The sequence below is a fragment of the Hemicordylus capensis genome, chromosome 7 (assembly GCF_027244095.1).
Source record: "Hemicordylus capensis ecotype Gifberg chromosome 7, rHemCap1.1.pri, whole genome shotgun sequence".
In the NCBI taxonomy this organism is placed as follows: Eukaryota; Metazoa; Chordata; class Lepidosauria; order Squamata; family Cordylidae; genus Hemicordylus; species Hemicordylus capensis.
The window spans coordinates 28,868,823-28,890,111 of NC_069663.1; the positions used below are offsets into that span (position 1 = coordinate 28,868,823).

Sequence of the window (21,289 nt, forward strand, 5' to 3'; positions counted from 1 at the left end):
TGGCCACTCCCGGCAGCGTCGCCAGGCAGGGCTGGGAAAGACCCCTGGAAAGACCCCTGGAGGGCTGTTGCCTGTGTGGACAAGACCCGGCTGGGCGGACCAAGGGCCCGACTCTGTGAAAGGCAGCATCACGTGCTCAAGCAAGCGGGCTGCCGATTAACGTGATCCGAATTCCCTTCAGGGAAGGAGTATCACATTAGGCCGCGAGACTGACCGAAATATACCTGCCCCTCGCCCTCCCCTGCGCACAGTAAACCGCAAGGCCACCGTAAACCGATGATCCCAAGACAAATCTCGAGATTTAGCGCGATAATCGGGGCTGCTGTGGCGTCTTATCAGGGCCGGCCAAAGCGACCTGGTCTGGTAGGCACAAGTCCCAGATTCCTCCCCAGGGAGGCTGGCCACCTTAACAAGCTTAGACAGCCAAAGATCTTTAGTCCAAGGAGATTACGTGGCTCCAAGCCCAGCCAGGGCCCTTTCCGACTGTGCCACACAGGCCTCTGGCAGGCTGCACAGCACCCCCTTCTTCTCAGACCGCCCCAGCTCATGGGCGCTCAGAATTGGAGCCATAAATCCCACACTCAATTAAAATCATTCCAGAACAGATAAAACACGATCAAAAACCAATAATCCAGACGCACATGTCCACACTGTGCACTGGATGAAACATGGCTGTGATTTCAAATTAAAAGATCCGATCATTTTCTCGAGAGATGCTTTGACAAACAACTAACTGGTGGGATTGGGGAGGAGGGTGGGATGGGGCTGGCCCAGCAGAAGCGCTCCAGCTGCTTTGGGGTTACAACTGTGGCTGGGGATGATGGGAGTTGTAGTCCAAAAATGGCTGGAGAGCCTGGTCTTGGGGTAGCAAGCATGAATTATAAGCTTTGCTAAGCAGGGTCCACCCTGGTTGCATCTGAATAGGAGATGCGTGAGCACTGTAAGATATTCCCTTCAGGGGATAATGGGGCCGCTCTGGGAAGAGCATCTGAGTTCCCAAGTTCCCTTCCTGGCAACATCTCCAAGAGAGGGCTGAGAGAGACTCCTGCCTGCAACCTTGGAGAAGCCGCTGCCAGTCTGTGAAGGCATTACTGATGGCTAGATGGACCAAGGGTCTGACTCAGTACATGGCAGCTGCCTTTGTTCCTCCGCTGGGCCAGCCCTGGTGTAGAACACAAGATCCACCTTTCTGGATCAGACCATCGCCTGCCTAGTGCACCCCCCAGAACCAGCCAGCCAGAGAGCCCTCAGAAGCCCACATGTGAGGGTGGTGCATGCATGCATGCACACGCACACACACACCCCTACCTCCTGGGCTGGCCTCCAGCATAAGGCTTTCAAAACTCAGAAGCCCTATTTAGCAACCTTGACCAATTGACTGGCAGTTCTCTATGAGTTTGCCCAGTCCTTTATTAAAGCCACCTTTTTATTTATTTTTTTAAGCCTGCAGCCCACCTTTCAGTCCAGACAATCAAAGCACCTTACAATTTAAAGCATACAGAAGTGCCTGTCCCCTAAGACTGGTTTTGGAGGCCGCACGGTCTGGCCCGTCTCCATTAGGAATGTGGCTGGTGCCACGGACAGGGCCTTTTTGGTGGCAGCACCAGTGCTGCCCCTCCCCCCCGCTTTTAGGAGGGCTCTAAAAACTTATTTTTGATTTATGTCTTTTGATCTGTACCTGCTGTACCATTCCTAAGGGGCCTCAGTGCTATGGATGGGCTGCTGTGTTGCTGAAGTGGCAGGTTATTGTTTCAATATTATTGCTATGATGGACGGATGCTGTATGAAAACGAATGGAAACAAAGAAAAACAGCATTCAGATGTGAGAAGAGCAGCAACAAGGAAAACAACTGCAGAATTCAAACCAAAACGAAAGGAGAAAATCCTGGGAAAATAAAAGCCAAAGGTCATCAGAGGCAGCACCAGGAAAGCCTGCAAGGCCAGGGGATACAACTGAAAAGGCCCTTTCCCCACTCCTCACCCCAGAGGAAGGTAGGAAAACCCACCCAGAGACGCACCCTCTGAGGACAACCTTGGAGCAGGGGCCAGCATGGTGTAGCGGTGAGAGTCGAGTCAAGTGTGCCGTCAAGTCAATTTCAACTCCTGGCGCCCACAGAGCCCTGTGGCTGTCTTTGGAGGGGCTGACCATGGCCATCTCCCGCGCAGTCTGAGAGGATGCCTCTCAGCATCTTCCTATAGCGCTATTGCCCGATAGAGGCATTTCTGGGAAACATACCAGCGGGGATTCAAACCGGCAACCTTCTGCTTGTTAGTCAAGCATTTCCCCGCTGCGCCACTTAAGGTGGCTAGTGGTTAGACTAGGTTCTAAACCTTTTCAGCCATGCAACTCACTGGGTGACTCAGGGCCAATCATTTCTCTCTCAGCCTAACCTACCTCGCAGGGTTGTTGTGAGGATAAACATAACCATGTACACCGCTCTGGGCTCCTTGGAGGAAGAGAAGGATATAAATGAAAATAATGAAAAGAAACAAAAACAAATATGTGCTAGAGGAAAAGAAAGAGGAAGTGTGTGCAGAAGGCCCATTTCCCAAACAATTCATTCATTCATTCATTCATTCATTCATTCGATTTATCTATCTATCACTCATATTTTTATAACGCCTGAAATATAAATCTCTAGGCAGTGAACAAAATTAAAAATATTTAAAAGTCAAAAATTAAAATACATGACAATAAAAACAATAAAATTATTAAAACAAGTTTTTAAAATTATTAAATTAATTCTAATTAGAAGCCTGAGAGAACAGTGGCAACCGTAACCGGACCTCTCCAGAAGATTGTAACAGGCAGCAGCGTTCATGACAAAGGAGGCGCTCTCTCAAATAGCCTGGATCGAAGCCGTTCAGGGCTTTATAGATAATAACCTTTGTATTTCACCCGGAAACATATTGGCAGCCAGTGCAGTTCTTTTAGAACCGGTGTTATGTGGTCTTTTCGTGTTGTCCCAGAGACCAATCTGGCTGCTGCATTCTGTACCAATTGTAGTTTCCAGACTATGTACAAAGGCAGCCCCATGTAGAGCGCATTACAGTAGTCAAGCCTGGAGGTTACCAGCATATGTACCACTGTTTTAAGGTCTTTCACCTCTAGAAATGGATGTAGCTGACATATCAACCGAAGCTGATAAAAAAGTCTCCTGGCCACCACCTCAACCTGAGAAACCAGGGAGAGCTTTGGGTCCAGGAGTACTCCCAAGCTACGTACCTGATCTTTCAGGGGGTGTGTAACCCCATCCAGAACAGGTATATCTAAACCATCTCTCGGGTCCTGGCCCCCCACAGTCAGTACCTCTTTTTATTTGGATTCAACTTCAATTTGTTATCCCTCATCCAGCCCATTACTGCCTCCAGGCAGGCATTTAGGAAAGATATGCCATTTCCTGATGAGGTCAACACGGAAAAGTAGATCTGGGTGTCATCAGCATATTGGTAACACCCAGCACCAAATCTCCGGATGATCTCTCCCAGCGGTTTCATGTAGATGTTAAGTAGCAAAGGAGACAGTATGGAGCCTTGTGGAACTCCACACTTTAGTTCTCGCTTTGCAGAACAACAGTCTCCAAGTGAATCTGCCAGAGAGGTAGGAGCAGAACCACTGTAAGACAGTGCCGCCCAATCCCACCTCCCTCAGGCGGTCCAGAAGGATACCATGATTGACGGTATCGAAAGCCGCAGAGAGATCCAAAAGGATCCGCAGAGTCACACTCCCTCTGCCGATAGCCAGTTGGAGATCATCCGTCCGGCTGGCCAAGGCAGTCTCAACCCCACAGCCCACATGGAAGCCAGTTTGAAACGGGTCTAGATAATCTGCACCATCCAAAACTGCCTGGAGCTGAGAGGCCACCATCCGCTCAATCATCGTGCCCAACCATGCAAGGTTAGGAAGAGGTCTGTAATTAGCTAACTCTGAGGGATCCAGTGTAGCTTTCTTCAAAAGTGGTCTAATAATAGCCTCCTTAAGACAAGGAGGCCTCCCGCCCCCGCTCAGGATGCCTCCTTGTCTTAAGGAGGCTATTTAGGGCTTCAAAAGGTCAGAATCGGTCCCTTGTATGGGGCTTGGAACTGTACTGGCCATTGGTGTCTCTTTTTTTGAGCGATGGGGCTGGAGTTCAGTGGCAGAACCTCTGCTCTGCACGCCTGAAATCTTGGAGAGCTGCTGCCAGTCCGTGTAGACACTACTGAGCTAGGTGGACCAAGGGTCTGACTCAGTAGATGGCAGCTATGAGGGGTGGGGTGGGGAGCCAAGCAGCCAGGAACAAGCCCCGTCTCCACTGCCACCCACCAGAGCTGCCAACTGGCTGGGTTGTTCCTTTTGACTCAGCCTGACGACAACGATAAAATCTACACAAACCAGTTATGAGTCTGGGCCTACTTTCCTAAAATTGGTTTGCAAAAAGCAGTGGGTTGGTATGAAAACCAACCTGTAATGCAGCCACTCCTGGGGTGGAGCCGGCCCAGCAACAAAACAGCAGCTGTTCACAGGAAAGAGTCAAGGCGGGCCCCAGGTCCCTTCAGAGGGAGGCTTTGGGAGAGGCGAAAGGGCGCTTATTAAAGCTGGGCTCCAGCCAGGCCCAGGACGGAAGAGACCTATCAGGACCCTGATGGAGCAGAGCGCCGGGACCCAGGATCCGGATTGGGCCAAAGAGCAGCATGGCCGCCCAGCCCTGGGAGAGCTGGTCTTGTGGTAGCAAGACTTAGTTGCCCCCTTTGCTAAGCAGGGTCCCCCTGGTTTGCATTTGAAAGGGAGACCACATGTGTGGGCACTGTGCCCCTTAAGGGATGGGGCCTCCCTGGGAAGAGCACCTTGCATGCAGAAGGTTCCAAGTTCCCTCCCTGGCAGCATCTCCAAAATGGGGCTGAGAGAGAGAGAGACCTCCTGCTTGCAGCCTTGGAGAAGCCGCTGCCAGTCTGTGTAGACAATACTGAGCTAGCTGGACCAGGGGTCTGGCTCGGTATATGGCATCTTCCGATGTTGCTAAGCCCCTCCTACTGGAAATCTCAGAGGGAGACGGAAACTCTGCAGCCCACCATCTTCAGCCCCTTGTCCTGACCGCAGAGCCAAAGGGCAGATTAACAGCCGAGTTCATTTCCACCACCATTCCAAGCGTTTCCTTTTATAAAAGCGAACATCTTCGGAGGGTTCATGTGGCTGTGCTTTAAACCCAAGAGGGGACCCAACTTATTACTCTTGACAAACGGCCTTTCACATACAGTCACCCACATGCACAGGGCCCTTTACAAAGTATAAGAGCAGCGGGCACTGCCCCGAGGGGCTTACAAATATAAACACAAGAGAGAGCGCAGAAGAAGAGGAGAAGAGAGAGCCAGAGGTAAAAGGGGGAAGAGGATGCCCCCCCCTCTCTCTCTGGATTCCTTTAAAGAATCCCTCTACTTAGCTTTGGTGAGGAGGTTGTGCAAAGTGGTCACGATCCTGTCCGTAAGATCCAGGACAATCACCCCCTGAAACTTAGCTAGACCCCAGCAGGCACTTCAGACCTGAGGTCTTGCAAAGCTGCTCACGATAGCGTTCCCTAGACCTGAGCCCTCAGGCAAACGTCTCTCTTGCCTTAAACCTTAAAATCACCTTAAAAAACCACACACACACACACACACACACACCAAAAAACAAAAACAAAAACAAAACAAAACAAAACCAATTAAAAAATACACAGAAGCAAGAAAGCTGAGAAAACCTGGCAACCTCTAAGAGGTAGAAGCCTGAGTAAATAAAACAGCTGAGTTGTTTTTTAAAAGCAGCCACAGAGGCTAGAGAGAGAACATGAACTGGGAGGGCATTCCAGAGCCTGGGAGCAACAACAGAGAAGGCCCTGCCCCGTGTGCACGACAATGTTGTCGGCACACACAGAGCAAAGGCCCCTCTGACAATCTTCTTGGGCGGCCAGAAGCCCTTGGAAGCAGGTGGCCCCTCAGGTATCCAGGGCCCGACCAGGAACTGTTGCAGCCATTAAGCAGAAGAGACTTTTCCTGGGAAGGCAACAGGAGAAGCTTCACTTGCTAAACTGGCTGCACCTTCTGCTAAAGGCATAGGAGCAAGGCTAGCAAAAAAACCACTGGCAACCCTATGCCCATCGGGAAGGAAGCCTGCTAGTCGTGGCCCTGTTCTTGCAGCGGCTTCGGCTTCGTACTGAGCTCCATGGCTTGGCTCCTGCTGGCAAATGTTTCCAGGTCACCTCCCAGTGCCTGCCTGAGCATCAGGGGACTGGAGGCGCTTGTGGGTCTCGGGTTCCACTCCTGAAATGCTCCGCACCGCCTTCCCTGCCTGCCTATTTATGCCAGTCTGGGAGGGAACTCGATTCTGCACCCACCGTCCACAGCAGCCAGGCAGAGATCTTAGCAAGCCCAGTTTCCCCCACCATGCCATGAGTTTCTAGCTCACCCGTTAATATTACTTTTTCCAGGACAGTTAACAATCCCCCCCCCCGCAATAAATCAGAGTGATAAACACAGAGAGAGAGAGACACTGTTACTTTAGGAATCTGGCTGTTTATGACACACTGCAAAGCAGCATTTTTCCTACAAAATAGAGATCTGGCTTATTTTAAATCGACGGAAAAAGCAACCTCCAGTGACTTTGGCACCACATTTTTTAAGTCAATGCATTTTAGTACACAAGCACTTCTAAAAACTGCAGGTGGCCGAGGAAGCCATCTCATTCCCCCGTCCCCCAGGAGGACCATGACTCCTCTGCTAACTAATCAAATGACAAATATTTATAGGCTGCTTTTCAACAAAAGTTGAACACTCTTCAAAAACGGCACCTGCTATGACCGATACACAAAACACCTAAAAACAAAGATTTTCCCCTTCATGACTGCTTAAATCATATGGAAATGTATGCAGATACAACCAATTAGTTAGAAATATTTGATAAATCAACTAGGACTTTTTAAATCGGGTGAGACACCACCACCACCCCCCGCCCCACAGCACCCCGGCCTGAATTGCTTGTAATGTTGTTCACCCCCCAGCAAAGGAAAAAGGTGAGGGAGATCAGCCTTCCAGTCGGGATGACCTGCTGATTCTGCCACGAGCAGGTCTGTCCTCTCCTGGCGGCATCAGAGCACAAAGAGAGCAAGGCCAGAGGAACACGCGGGTCGCTCCCAGGGGCCACCTCCCCTGCAGCCGAGCGCTTCTCCCGCTGGGTGATCACCTCCTTTGCTGAATCACCAGCCTTGGCATCTTCCCACCCCAAACCGCTCCACAAGCTCAAGGAGATCTCCAAAGTTTAGCAAGGGCGATGCATCACACAGATACAAATGCAGGGAGCAGAGAGGGTGGACAGAGAGGCATTTCCCTCCCTCTCTCGCCACACTAGGATCAGGGGTCACCCCATGAAACGGGAGGCTGGGAAATTTAGAACCGACCAAAGGAAGTACTTTTTCCACACAGAGCGTAATTAATCTATTGAATTCTCGGCCACGGTAATGGCCACTAGCTTGGATGGCTATAAAAGGGGCTTAGGCAAATCCACGGAGGACAGGCCTATCCACGGCTACTAGTCTGGCGGCTGTGGGCCACCTCCAGCCTCAGAGGCACGATGCCTCTCGAGAGGGGGCCTGTTCTCATCACCTCTTGCCTGCGGGCTTCTCAGAGGCCTCTGGTGGGAAACAGGATGCTGCGCTAGATGGGCCTCCCTGGGCCTGATCCAGCAGGGCTGTTCTTCTGTTCTCAAGTTAAGAGCCCCACTCCGACTCAACTGGCAGCGATCCTTCGCTCCCAAACGTTACACCCGGCTACCTCTCGGTACTTTGGGAAACTTAAAAGCTGTTGTGGTTGTGGCTTAGAAGGGCCTGGATAGACGCAGCCCGGACCCTGGGAGGCAGTAGCGGCCCCTCCCAACAAGGCAGGGGGGCGGCCAAGGAGGCACAGCTGCCTCTGCTTCCCAGAAGCTGCTCAGGTTGCTCCCCTCTTTCCTGCCCCACCGGAGAGCCTGGCGACCCACCTGCAGGCAAGAGGGGAGCATCCGCACTGTTGCTGCTGGGAAGCAGAGGCAGCTGCACCTTCTCCCCCCCCTCCGCCCCATTGCTCATCAGGACGAGCCACTATTGCTTGGAGGAGAAATCCAAGCAGTGCTGGGACAGAAGTTTGGCTCCTGTTTGAGATTCACGCCCAAACTCTGTCTCATCCGGATTCTTAAGGCCTGATCTTCAGAACATGTATGTGTTCTATGCATCTGTGCTCTGCCTTGCTAAACAGAGGGCCAACGCAGCTAGCAACACATCACAGAGCAGGCGAACAAAGCAGCAGCCACAAAGCATCAAAATCACATAAAAACAGTATGAAAACCCACAGAGGAAACCTACAGCGGGGTACCCCACTTTGGGTCTTTAGCTGCTGTGGCACTACAACTCCCATCACCTCCAAAGGTCACTGTAGCTGGGGATGATGGGAGCTGTAGTGCCACAGCAGCTGGGGACCAAGGTTGGAGAGGCCCTCTTGGAAAGAACACTCCCAGTCAAGGCAGGAAGCGGCTGAATCTGTGCAAAGGAAACCTGCGGTGCTGGGGAGGGAGGAAAGAGTGGGGCAGCCAGCAGGCGGCCAAGTAGCCCCCTCCCCATAGCTGCAAGGATGGGCACTGGGAAGAGACAGGCGCTGCCGCCTGCGTGTGGCACCCCAGGGGGTGTCGAGAGGCCCCCCTGCCCACCCCAAGGCCTCCGCACACAAAGGGACACTTTTCTGCCCCATTTCTCCCTGGAGTGGCCCAAGCAGAAGCGCCAGGAGGTGCTTTTTTCTGCCTCAGAAGCCGCTTTCTTCGTGTGCAGCAGAGAGGACACGCCAGGCCTGCTGCAGGACCCGGCCACTCCATCGGCAGGAGCAAAGGGAGGGTGCTGCCTCTGGAGCCCCAGGCTGCCCCCTCTCCCCCAAAAGCAAGCAGGACCCGGCTCCTGGCTGGGGCTCTTCTCCAGAACAGCCTCCCCAGACCTGTGAACCAGGCAGGCGCCAGGTAAACAGGCTCCCCCTTTGCTCAGGCATTTAAGCGCTGCATGCAAGGGCCGGGGGTCAGCTGCTGCCTCTGGAATGGCAGGATCCCTGGGCCGGATGGTTCTTATTGGCTGTCGCGTTGCCGGATTCAGACATGCTGCCTTGCCGTATTGACTGGTTTGATGCTGATTGCTTTTATGATAAGCAACTAGCCATCTCAAGTGTTATGTTTTGGTGAGGAGAGGGATAAACCGTCGAGCACATATGTTGGGCAGCTGTGACAAGTCTAGGCTTTCCTGGGATCTGCCCTCAGTAGGGAGATGGCTCTGACCCCAAATCTAGGAGCACACCGCTCCTTCGAGGTAGGCTGCCACCAGTTGGAGACTGATCTAAAGCCACTGGCCAGGCTTAGAATGGCCTTATGAGGCACACGAGGAAGCGTTTTGCAAGTCACCCTCCAGAACCTTTTCATTCAGACCGAAGCCACTTCTAAGGACATGAACGTTATTAAGAAAACAAGGGTTGCACAAGGAATGGGGAGGGAAGGAGGTTGAAACTGGAAGTAAAGGAAGGCACGCCGGAAGTCAAAAGAAAACCCCCAAAAGCCCTTGCACGGGCCAGGCCTTTCCCTCCAGCTCTCAAGCCACGAGGGAGGGGGTGAGCCTGTGGGTCTCACACCTGTCGGAAGCGCAAAGAGTATCCCAGTTCCTCCCCTCTGGGGGGTGAGATGCCAAGTGGCCCTGTCTCCTGTGTCAGCGAAGATGAGGGCGCTGGTGCAGGGAGAGTCTGTGAGCTGGGTGTGGAGGGATGCTCTGGCTGCCAGAGGATGGAAGTCGGCATTTGCCACATTCAGGCAAGGCAAGAGCCCAGCACCAGTTTCCCTCCCATATTCTCTCAGCTGTATCCAGATGGAAGCGTGGCGGGGGCCAGGACGAGAGCGCCTCCAGCCACCACAAGTGGCAGAGAACAGGAAGGAGGAGACGGCAGCTCCCCCGCCCCCATTATGCTAGACTTCATGGTCGCCAACAGGCAGGACATGCGAGACAGGCAAAACAGAGTCCTCCTTGACATGGCATGTGATTAGCTTATGGAACTCACTGCTACAAGATGTGACAATGGCCACTGGCTGAGATTACTCCAAAAGAGCATGAAATAAATCTGTGGAGGATGAGAGATGGTGGCAGCAACTATCAGACATGAGAGCTAAATGGAACCTCCATGTTCAGAAGCAGTATACCACTGAATGCTGGTCGCTGGGGAGCAATGCTAGGGGAGGGCTGCTGTCTCTGCAGCCTGCTTGTGGGCTTCTTGGTGGCACCTGGTTGGACTCTGCAGGACACTGGATGCCAGACTAGGCAGGACCATTTTTGTCCAAGCCAGCCAGGCTTTCTGTCGGGATCCGAGGTGCAGGCCGCAGGGCCAGGCAAGGGGTGCCACACAGAGCCACTGGGGAGGCCAGCTTCCCCATCATGCAGGCCACCTCGCCAGGCACCCCACGAGCGGGTCCTCCCGGATGCTGCCGGGGGACTCCAGAGGCCCAGCGGCTTCCACAGCTGCTGCTGCTGCAATCCTCTCGGGCTCACCCCACGCTGGGCGGGCGGGCTGGCTTCTGTTCCCTGGGCGACTGGCAGGGTGACATTCCCCCCCCGGACCCCTCCCTCCGCCCCAGTTCACAGGCGCACCTGCTTTCCAAGCCGCTTGCTGGGCCTCCTGGGAGCCGGTAGGCAGCAGCTGCTGCTCAGCCCAGGAGGAGGGCAGCCCCAAGCCTCCTCCTGCCCGAAAGAGCGGGCCCTGGGCTCATTGGGGAGGCTGCCGGAGGAGCCCTGGAGCCAGACCACCACAGCCGCCGGCCTCCTCTCAGCACGAAGCCCCCCCCCCACTGGGCAACCATACGGCAAGACTAGGGTGGTTTTGAGGCCGAACAGGCAACGCTGCTGTCTACCAAGTCCGACCCCTGGCCCACCCAACGAAGGATTGTCTGCCCTGACTGGCAGCAGCTCTCGAGGGCCTCACGGGGAGGGCCTTGCCCAGCTGTGCTGACGGAGGTCCTTTCACAGGGGATGGAGCCCAGGATCTTCTGCATTCTGGGAACTAGTCTGTGAGCTCGCAGAGGCGGTGGGACTACAACTCCCATCCCATGGGAATGAAGGGAGCTGTAGTCCATCATCATCTGGGAACTGCAGGTTTGAGCCCATCTAGCCTAGTGCCGTCTACTCTGACTGGCAGCAGCTCTCGGAGGTCCAGCAAGAGGCCCTTTCCCATCGCCTGCTGGCATGTTCGGTGAGGTCACCGAGGACTCCGCTGGGGGCCTTCTGCATGCAGATCATACCCTCTGCTACCAACCTGCAGCCCCCAATGTGGTGGCACTGGAGGGGTCAAATCCATGCACCTGCACTGTCGAAGGAGGGGTCCGCCTGGGGCCCACGCCGGTCTGGAAGGCATGAAGGGCCCCCTTGACCCTCCATCTGCAGGAGCTGGCTGCTTCTGGGGAGGGAGAGGAATGCTGCCTATGGCTAGAGCCGCCCGGGCAGGTCTGCCCCATGTGAAGCCCCCCCCATAACAGGGAGTTTCGTAAAGCCAACCAGCCCCCCCAGGGCTCCACAGGCCTCCTGGTTCCTCTGCTGCAAACCCAGGGAGGGCATCGTGCTCTGCTCAAGAGGTGAGAACGAGAGAGAGTGCTGCAGAGCCCTCCTTCCTTCCCACGGCAGGGGCAGTGAAGGTGTTCTGGGGGGGATAAGCACCCAGGCCAGTGGGAGGAGAGCTAGTCTGGTGGCAGCAAGCATGGACGGTCCCCTTTGCTAAGCAGGGTCTGCCCTGGTTGGCATTTGAATGGGAGACTACATGTGAGCACTTTAAGAGGGGGTCATAGCTCAGTGGGAGAGCACCTGCCTGCTTGCATGCCGAAGGTCCCAAGCTCCCTCCCTGGTGGCAGCATCTCCAACGAGATAGGACTGGGAGAGATTCCTGCAGCCTGCAACCTGGGAGAAGCCGCTGCCAGTCTGGGTCGACAATCCTGAGCTAGAAGGACCAAGGGCGGAAGGCAACTCCCAAGGCCCCTAGAACAGCTCAGTGTGACCATTCTGTTAGTTTTCTTCAGTGAGAACAGCCGGCCTTGATGACTTCTGACACCCTGTGCTTTGAGCCTGGAGGCAAAGGAGGTTTTGCGGGTGGGGGTGGTGAAGTAGCTGATAAGACAGTTACTGGGGGGGGAGGGCAGAGGTGAGGATGTCAGGCTTAAAGGCCACTATTCTACTCCCTTAAGAAAAGGGAATTTCGCTTCTGATTTTTTTTTAAATTCAATACATTTATACAAACATTCCCAATGAAGTTTACACTGAAAGAAAAAGAAGAAGAAGGTTCCCTTTACAATCCAAAGAGGCGGCCCGGAAGATGCTCGCCACAGATGCTGGGCTGGGGCTGGGTAGGACAACTGACCCCAAGTTATTAAAGAATATTATTTGAACACTTGATTGCACTCTTAAGGGTAATAACGATATAATTATAATTATAATTATAATTATTATAATTAAGTGCACATATCTATTTATCCCATCTGTATCCATTCCTTTCTCGGAGGAGCTCTCTTATTCCACCTTCACAAGAACCCTGAAAGGGAGACATCCCCAGCAAGTTCCATGGCTGAACAGATTTTGAACCCAGGGCTCACGGACACAATCCACTGCACCATGCTGGCTGCGAATCCATTTTTCCTCCCAGCAAGTCACTTGGTGGTGGGCAACTCTTCAGGTGGTCCTTGATGCTCCTTCTGTGCCATCCTCCAAAGCCCTCTAAAATGCCTGCAGCACACTGCCTCTGAACATGGAGGTTCCATTCAAGCCACCTGCCTCACTCCTGAGCACGTGTGGACTCCCCCAATCTCAGCACAGGCAACAGCCAGTTCTGACTGCAGCAGCAGCAGCAGCCTCCCGTTTCCTTGGCGGTTGTTGCCTTTTGGCAAAGTAATGTCTGCGTGCGCACGTGGGCACCCCCCTGCCCCCAGCACGATCTAGGCCAGCTTCCCTGCCCATGGTGTGCATTGCCCCCATCTGCTCAGACGACCCCCAACCACCTTCCTCTCCCCACCTCACCCCCCCCCCCCGCCCACTGAGCAACAGGTGCAGGCATGAACTGAAGGAGACGGCCAGCAGCAGGGCATCCTGGGAGAGCCCCGGGTCTCCCGGGGTACAACGCCCAGGAATCTGGCCTCAGCAAAGGGTGGGCAGAGACCCCGGGCCGGAGATGGGGGCCCAGAGCGCAGCTTCTCTTGCAGGGGGGAGCGTGCCGGCACGTATGGATTTTCCTGCCTCCGGGGGGTGGGGCTGGCTGGCTGGCGGGGGAGAGCTGGCAATATGCTGCCTGTCATGGCCTGGCCTTTCTGAAAAGCTCGCTTTCTGTTCCCACGGGAGGCGATTCAGGAATGCCACAGTGCATTGTGGGATGCCAGGGAGAGCCGCCTGTCAGGCTGGCTAGCACAGGGCAGGGGAGGGGGAGGGGGAGAGGGAGTGACGAACACAGGCCCCCCCCCCCACCCCACCCCTCTCAAAGCCCATCAATAATGCATCGGGACACAAATGCTCCATGCTCGGAAAGGCAGCCCAGGCGGGAAGCAAAGGGAAGCGCTTTGGCCGGTGTCAGGCACTGGGGTGGGGGGCGGGAGCTGCATGCAAGGGGGTGGGGAGTGGGGTGGGACCCACACATTCCTTATTTCAGAAAATTTAGAAGCCCCTTTCCCCAAAGCTCAAAGCAGGGCACAAAAATATTAATTGCAACCTCAAAATATTAAGGTGGTGTTAAAAAGAAAATCATTGGAGCAAGTGGTAGCAGACAGTGCCATGGAAGGAAGGAAACGCAACAGGGATTTCCACGCGAGGTGGTGTCCCTGCGGTGCCAAGAGCTGGACCGAAAAGAGGAGAGCAGCAGAGCAGGTGGGAGGGCCAAGCCGCTCTGGATCCAGGGGTTCTCAGGTCCTCGGCTATTAAGGGACTACAGGTCCCATCACCCCCAGCCACGATGGCCCTCAGCCACTGTCCCGGGGTGGGGGTGAAGGGAGCTCAAGTCCCACAACATCTGGGGGCCTGAGAACCGTGTCTCCAATCAAGAGGGCCGGCGGGCAGCACCTCTGCCAAAGCCCCCCCCCCTGCCCCCAGCCACTGATCCCTCCCCCCCACCCACTGCCTCCTAGGTTACCCTCCATGGAGGGAATGCAGCCAAACCTGACGGCGGCGCAGAAGCCAAGCAGGTTCCCGGAGGCCCAAGGGCCACTCCTGCCCTTCACAGCACCCAGAGAGCCCGCCAGACATTGCTCCTCTGCTGAGCAAGCCTCTTCCCCGCCCAGCGAGGCAGCCCCCCTCCTCCGGGGCATGGCCCTCTTCCTTGCAAACGCACCCCCATCACCACAAGTGGAAACATCAGGCTGGGCATGAAGCGCGATGCAGCAGGCGCACACACCTCGGGACAGGCAGGAGGCCAGAGCAGCGAGCCTGGGCCAGTCAGCTGCACCTGGGGCTTTGGGAGAGAATGTCAGGGTGCTTCCCAGACATCTTGGCAGCCTTCACAACCCTCCTTTACGGTAGGCCGGAAGGTTTCACGCCACCAGATCGCAGAGGGGGAGCACCCAAGGGCCATGGAGTGCATTCACAACTCCGGCAGGATGCCCTTGAACAGACCAGCCGCCCCAAGAAAAGGAAAGTTCGCTCTCCGTTAGTATTTAGAAGGCTCCTCCTGGCTGGTCAGGAGAGGCAACGTTAAGGTGGAAAGATCCGTGCGCAACTTGGCTTCCTGCCCGATGGAGAGCCCCGCGCAAAACTCAGACCACCACCCTCCAAGACCATGCCGGCCCGTCCAGCCCCTGAAGGCCACACGTCTGGACCCGGAAGGGCCTCTTGCTAGGCAAAGGGCATGGCAAGGAACAGGACCTGCCCATTTCAGGGACTCACGTTCTTTCTTCCAAGCACAGGAGGGTCCCAGCCGTGTCCCTTCCAGGCAGGGCGTCGCGGGTGCTGCCCTGCGCAAGGCCTCACAGAGATCCGAAACGGGCCCAGCAGGCGGGGGTCTGTCCCACGAAAGCACCCAAAGGCCCAGCAGCAGGACAAGGGCACCCGAGGAGGAGGTCTGCGCTCACCAGCCGCTTCCTGCCGGAGTGACACATCCTGCTCTCCTTGGAAACCACCCGAAAGGTGATGGACTTGAATGCCAGAAGATCAGCACAACAACAGAGGAGGGTGGCAGAGGCAGGCCAGGAAGCAGCCCTGCCCGGACACCTCATCCCTCAAGACAGCCCGCCACGGAGGAGGAGGAGGAGGAGGAGGAGGAGGCGGCTGCACAGCCAGCAGACAAGGGGCCGTGGCCAGGGAAACCGGTACGGAAGTCGGGCCGCTCGGTGCTGCAGGGAGGCTGCCACCACACAACATGCCCAAGGGCCGGGAGGCACACCAGGCCGCTCTCCAGGAGGGCACATTCAGGCCCGTGCGTGTGTCCATCTATTTAGTGATCTAAAATATTTATACCCCACCCCTCCAGCACACAACTGCTTGGGGCAGCTTACAACGTTCACCAAACAGACACAATAGAGAATAAAAAATGATAATTAAATTAAAAGGACCCGGCTAAAACAATTAAATGACAAATTTTTTTAAAAAATGAAATGAAAAGTTATCGATAGAAGCTAAACACAAAGAAACCTACCAGATATAAGGACCGGAGAAGATATTTAAAAGCTTCTCTAAAAAGAAGTGTCTTCAGTTGTTTCTTGAAAACACTGAGGGAGGAAGCATGGAGAAGCTCTTCCGGGAGGGTGTTCCAAAGTCAAGGGGCCACAACCAAAAAGGCCCTGTCTCTAGTCCCCAACGGTCAGAGATCCTTTAGTGGCAAGGCCATGAGCTGGAACAGAATGCCAAATGGAAGGCCCTGGCATGTTCATGTGGCTGAACACGATCTGACAGATACCCCGGCCCCAAGTCGTGAAAGCTTTTAAGGTCAAGACTAGCACCTTGAATCGAGCCCTGAATCGACACACCTTGACATTTAGACACTGCAGGGGTTGAGAGTATGGGACCAGCACAGGCATCGAGGCAGGATGGCAAGACGGGGGAGTACTCACATTGTTTAGTTATTTCACACATTTTTGTCCCACTTTTCCTAAGGGCGGCCTATATGCCCCTCCCCCAATTTTATCCTCACAGCACTCTTGTGAGGTAGATTAGGTTCAGAGATCTTGGCTGACTCAAGGCCACTCTGCCAGCTTCACAGCTGAGCAGTGGTTTGAACCTGGGTCTCCCCAATCCTAGTCCAACACGCCAACCACTACACCACACTGGAAGAAGAACATGAGAAGAGCTCCAACTGGTTCCACCCAGTCCATTGTTTCCAACAGTGGACAGTCGGGTGCTTCCTATGAGCCCATAAGCAGAGGCAGCCCTTAAACAGAGTTCAGAGGCAATAAATCTCCTCCCTAGCTTTTGGTATTCGCAGGGATTCTATACAGTCTCATGAAGCTTCCATTCCTATCCTGGCTACTAACAGCAACTTAGACCAGCATCCTCAAACGCCACTGGGAAGCCCACAAGCAGGGCCCGAAGGCAACAGCCCTCCCCTCTCGCTTGTCCCTCCTGCAGCTGTACTCAGCGGTATACAACCTCTGACCGTGGAGGCTCCATCGAGTCATCGGGACTCCACCTGTGCGTCCAGTTCTTCTACAAAGCCACCTAAGACAGCAGTCACCACTGTGTGTTCTAGCTATCCAACCCGTAAGGTTAAATATGCTTTGGGTGAAAGATGTTCTTCACTCTCCGCTCTTGCCTGTGGGCTTCGCGTTGGCAATGGGTGGGCCGCTGTCTGAAGCAGGTAGGGCCCAGAGGTCTGGAAATGCCTCCTGGACAACAGCAAAAGGTGCGAGCACGTGTGGCTTAGAACAGGAGCTGGTCTCACCAGCTGGGGTGAGTGCCGCTCACAAACACGTGTGGCACGGTGCAACCGGAAGCCGGGATTTCACATTATCTGGGGAAGGGGCCTTTCCTCCCTCCAGCACCCATGCTGAGACGCACACACGGACTCAACGTTATCACTGCTACCAGCCTCAGCACTTACAGCCAGTGTGTGCTTGGCTAGTAGGCCTCCCAATCCTTCCCACAACAGCCCTGTGAGGCAGGCCACTGTTCTCTTCCCCTCTCAAGCAGACTGGGTAACTGAGGCAGAGAGAGAGGAAGCAGCTTGTTCAACATCACTGGGCGGATCCAGTGGGACTCATTTCTGAGTAAGCTGGGCTAGGGTTTGGATTTGGGTGCCAAAGTTCTGCTTTCCCCCATCCAGCCAACTTCTGCCATTTGCAAATTGTCCTCCATCAGCCCCAAATTCCAAAAGCTAAGAGGATTTATTCCAAAATCAGTATATATTAAGTATGCCCCCTCCCTTCCAGGTTCTGCGATTCCAGGCTACCCATGTGTGTTCATGCTCATCTCTACAGCCCTGCTTGTAGGCTTGCTGTCTTTTAAAAAGACCCACATACACAGGAACTCTCAGGAGGCCCTTTTTTAGAATCCGTGCCCAACCATTTTGCCAGGGATGCGCAGAATACTCCACACCTATGACTACAGTTCAAGATGAATTTTGCCTTTCTTCTCTACGAAGGGAAGCCTGCGTGGAAAGACTTGTGCACTGGAGTTATCTGGAGGGCCCGCGTGTGGGAGCAGCTCTCAGCTGCGTGCAGGGAGGTGCAGAGGTTACCGTGGCTCCGTTCCCAGGCTCCTGCACGCAATGTGCACCTTGCTGCCCATCCATCCTGCAGGCCTGAGGAAGGGCATGTCAGAACAGACCCAGCAGCCGAGGGCTCCAGAAGCGTCAGCCTCGGAAGTCTCCCCACAGCGGCCTTTGGGGTGCCTCCGTGAGTGGTGGCCTAGGCTGAGCCCTGGGCAAGCAGAGGGCTGAAGGAACCCGGGGAGTGTGTGTGCTGTGTGTACTGGCCGTGCTGGGGTGGGCCAGCGGATTTCACTAGGCTTTCCAGGAGGGCACTGGGTACCACCTGCCGTTCACAACCCCCAGCAGAAAAACTGGCTGCTTCCGGAACAGCCCTGCCAACCCACATTCTGGTTCTTCCCCCCGCCCCATATCAGTCTCCAGTCCCCAGCATAGCAGGTGAAGGCCGCACAGAACCAAATCAAGCAGAGTCACGGCACAGAGTCACGGCTCTCCGAGAGGGAAAGAGAGAGACCCTCCCTTCGGGTGTTTCGGTGGGGCTCGGCCAGAGGGCGCGGGGGGGGGTAGAGCATCTCGCCAGCCTGGAGCTGCCTGCCTGCCTGCAGCAGCCCCTTCCCGACTCCGACCAGCCCCTTGCTCGCCCGCCCACCCATAAAGCGCGGCGCCCAGCCTGTCTCTGCTGCTGCTCACACAGCACGCCGCAGCGGCCCGGCCCTGCTCCTCCTGGCCTCCAGCAGCCCTTCCCCAAGCGCGGCCGACCACTCGACCGGCCAAAGGGGCACCCCGATGCCCACCACACCGGCTGCGCCCCACCTTGCCCGCCTCCCCCGGGCAAGCAGCCCCCCAGAGGGCGTCGCGAGGATGCGGCTGGCAATGGGGGGCGACTCGAGCCGCACCAGGCGGAGGCGGCGGGCGAGGGAGGTCTGGGGGCCGCGCTCCCGCTCGGCTGCAGGGAGGGGCCCGAGGGCCGCCGGGTCACCTCGCCGCCGCCAGCCACCTCCGCAAGGCCGCCCCGGGCGGGCCACCCATCCCGGAAGGGCTCGGGTCCTAGGGGCGCGCTCGCGCTCTCCCCTGGATGGAGCGGCCCCCGCCATCCTCCCGCAGCCCCCGCCGGCTCCCACGGCCGGAGGGAGGCAGCGCCGAAGGCGAGCGGAGATGCCTGCCCTTGCCGCCGCCGCCGCCTGCTGCTCTCTGCCCGGCGGCGGCAGCAGCAGCAGCACACCAGCCAGCCTCGGGGAGGGGGCTCGGCTCGGCTCGGCTCTGCCCCCCCCGACGCCCCGCCCTGTTTCCCCGGTAAACAAGCGGCTCGGGACGGACGACTCACCGGCTCGGCGTTGCGCTCGTTGCCAGACGCCAGCGCGGTCCGCAAAGACATCTTCTTCCCTGAGTCGGGCCCTGCCGGCGGGGAGGCGGCGGCGGCGGGGGCCAGCAGTGGCTTCCTTCCTCCTCCTTGCCTCCTGCCGAGAGGAGCCTCATAGAGGCGGGCGTCGGCGGAGGGAGGGCCCCGGGGAGCGGGCTGGCCGCAGGCGGCCTCCGGGGGGACGCCGCTCTCCGAGGAAGAGGAGGAGGACTGGGGCTCGGGGGGCGGCCGCTCCCTCCCGGCTGGAGGTGGGCCCGGCCGGGGGCTGCAGGCTACCGCCACCGCGGCTGGAGAGGCCACTGGTCAGTCGGCGTCCTCGCCCCCCTCCTTTGCTGCTGCTGCTGCTGCTGCTCCTCCGGTCGGCTTCACTCGCTCGCTCCAGCCCGGCCCGGCCGTGGTGGTGGTGGCGGCGGCGGCGGCGGCGCTCTCCCCGCAGGCAGGAAGGGGCAGAGGAGGAGAAGGAGGCGCTTCCTTCCCCTCCCCATGAGCAGCAGCCGCCGGGGGACCAGGATGCCCGGGATGCGGGCGGGCTGCTGCTGCAATCCAATCCGAGCCGCCGCCGCCGCCAGCAGCCCCCCCCCCCCGCCCCGCCTCGGGCAGTGGAAAGCTGCTGCTGCGCCCTCTCCGGGCGGGGTTCACCTAAGGCTGCCGCGGCTGGAGATCCGCGCCCAGCGGAGAGGGCTCCATTGGGCTGCACCCGCCGGCAGGCTGGAGGCGAGCAGGGGCTGGGGAGAGAGAGCGCGAGCGGAGGAGGAAGGGGAGAGGAAGAGGAGGAGGAGGGCCGGGCCGGAGGAGGAGCAGGAGGCGGTGGGAGAAGCGCCGGCCCCCGAGAGGCTTAAAGGCGCCGTCGCCATGCGCCAAAACGCTCCGCCTGGCGCAGGCGGGGAGCCCAGCCGAGCCCCCGCTGGCGCTCCGCTCCGCTCCGGAACCTCTGCGAATACCCCGGAGGCCTTTAAAGAAGGGTTGGGGGGCCCCCCTGGAGCATGCCCTGGCCAATGGGGGGCATGCAGAAGGGTGCCTGGGGCATGGGCAGAGTGCTTCGCTTCCTCACAGCTGGGATTCAGCCCAGAACCAAGCACGGTGGGGGTGGGAGCAACAAGGCCGCAGCGGAGCCCTGGCAGCCCGGGGCCTCGTGCTGCTCGCCTCCCCGTTCCAAGCCGGGATCCCCATTCGTGGAAGGCAGGTCGTGGTGATATTGCGACGAGAGCGCCCCTGACTGTGCGTGTGCAGACTAGTGCCCGCTCTCTCCCCTTGAGAAAGCGCAGCTCACTTCCACACATCTGGATTTAGGGCGAAGGGCTCCCGAGCCTTTCTCTTTCTAGAATGGATGTCCTGGAGCAGGCGGGATTCTTTGAAAAAGAACCTATTTAGCCAACTCAAGGACCGGGAACCATCAGACTCTTGGCTCGTGCACAGCCTCCACAGCAAACTCTGAAACCAAGCGGGTATCTCAGCGCTAGCAAAAAGGGTCCTTTTCTAGGCACTGGGCACGGCTAATGTTTGGAACTCCCTGCCACTGCCTTTGTGACAGCTGGTTGCTGTATAACTGGGTTCCAGGAAGGAGAGGGGTCTATCTGAGTGAAAGGTATTGGTGGCAATTGGCCCAGGGGATCTAGAAACATCAATGTTGTGGCTAAGGTGAGCCTCGTAATCCTGGGTTGGCTGGTTGAAGGCAATCAATCATAACAGGGGGATCATTTAAGAAAATGAATGCCTGGTTGTGTAAGTGCTTCCTCTGGATCATTTGAAGCTGGGCAGGGACATGATGACAGGCTAGGTGAGCATCGTCCAGGCCAGGCACAGTACGGATTCCATAAGCTCAGGGGTTTGGCTGCCCAGTTCCACCAGCCTGCAGGTGCTGCAGTCAAAAGACTTCTAAACAAATTTCAGTGATGAATTTACAAGGTTTGAGCCAAGCCAGGGATAAGAACCTTAGAACAGCCCTGCTGGACCAGGCCCAAGGAAGCCTATCTAGTCCAGCACCCAATTTCACACAGTGGCCCACCAGATGCCTCTGAGAAGCCCACAGGCAAGAGGTAGTGAGTGCCTGCCCTCTCTCCTGCTGCTGCTGCTCCCCTGCCACTGGGATTGAGAGGCATCCTGCCTCTGAGGCTGGAGGGGGCCCACAGCCACCAGACTAGTAGCCATCCATAGACCTGTCCCCCATGAATTTGATCCGGACAGAATCCCAGTTCCCAGGGTGTCGGGGCTTTGCTCCTAGAAATCACAAAGATGGAGCGCTTCTGAGCACATCTCTAACAGCCCCTCCGTATC

At 56.5% G+C, this 21,289-nt stretch overlaps 1 protein-coding gene across 4 annotated transcripts in view; it reads right to left on the reverse strand.

Moving 5' to 3' along the window:
• MARK4 (microtubule affinity regulating kinase 4) overlaps nucleotides 1-19,747 on the reverse strand; it is a 46,066-nt gene extending 26,319 nt beyond the window's left edge. For 2 of the 4 annotated variants that reach the window (XM_053267611.1, XM_053267612.1), the window contains exon 1: nucleotides 18,980-19,746. In XM_053267611.1, the coding sequence (XP_053123586.1) occupies nucleotides 18,980-19,030 (51 nt within the window). In that variant the 5' untranslated portion in view covers nucleotides 19,031-19,746. Of the gene's footprint in view, nucleotides 1-18,979 lie in introns of all 4 variants that reach the window. The other 2 variants (XM_053267610.1, XM_053267609.1) reach the window with 2 other exon arrangements.
• Nucleotides 19,748-21,289: the final 1,542 nt, after the last annotated feature.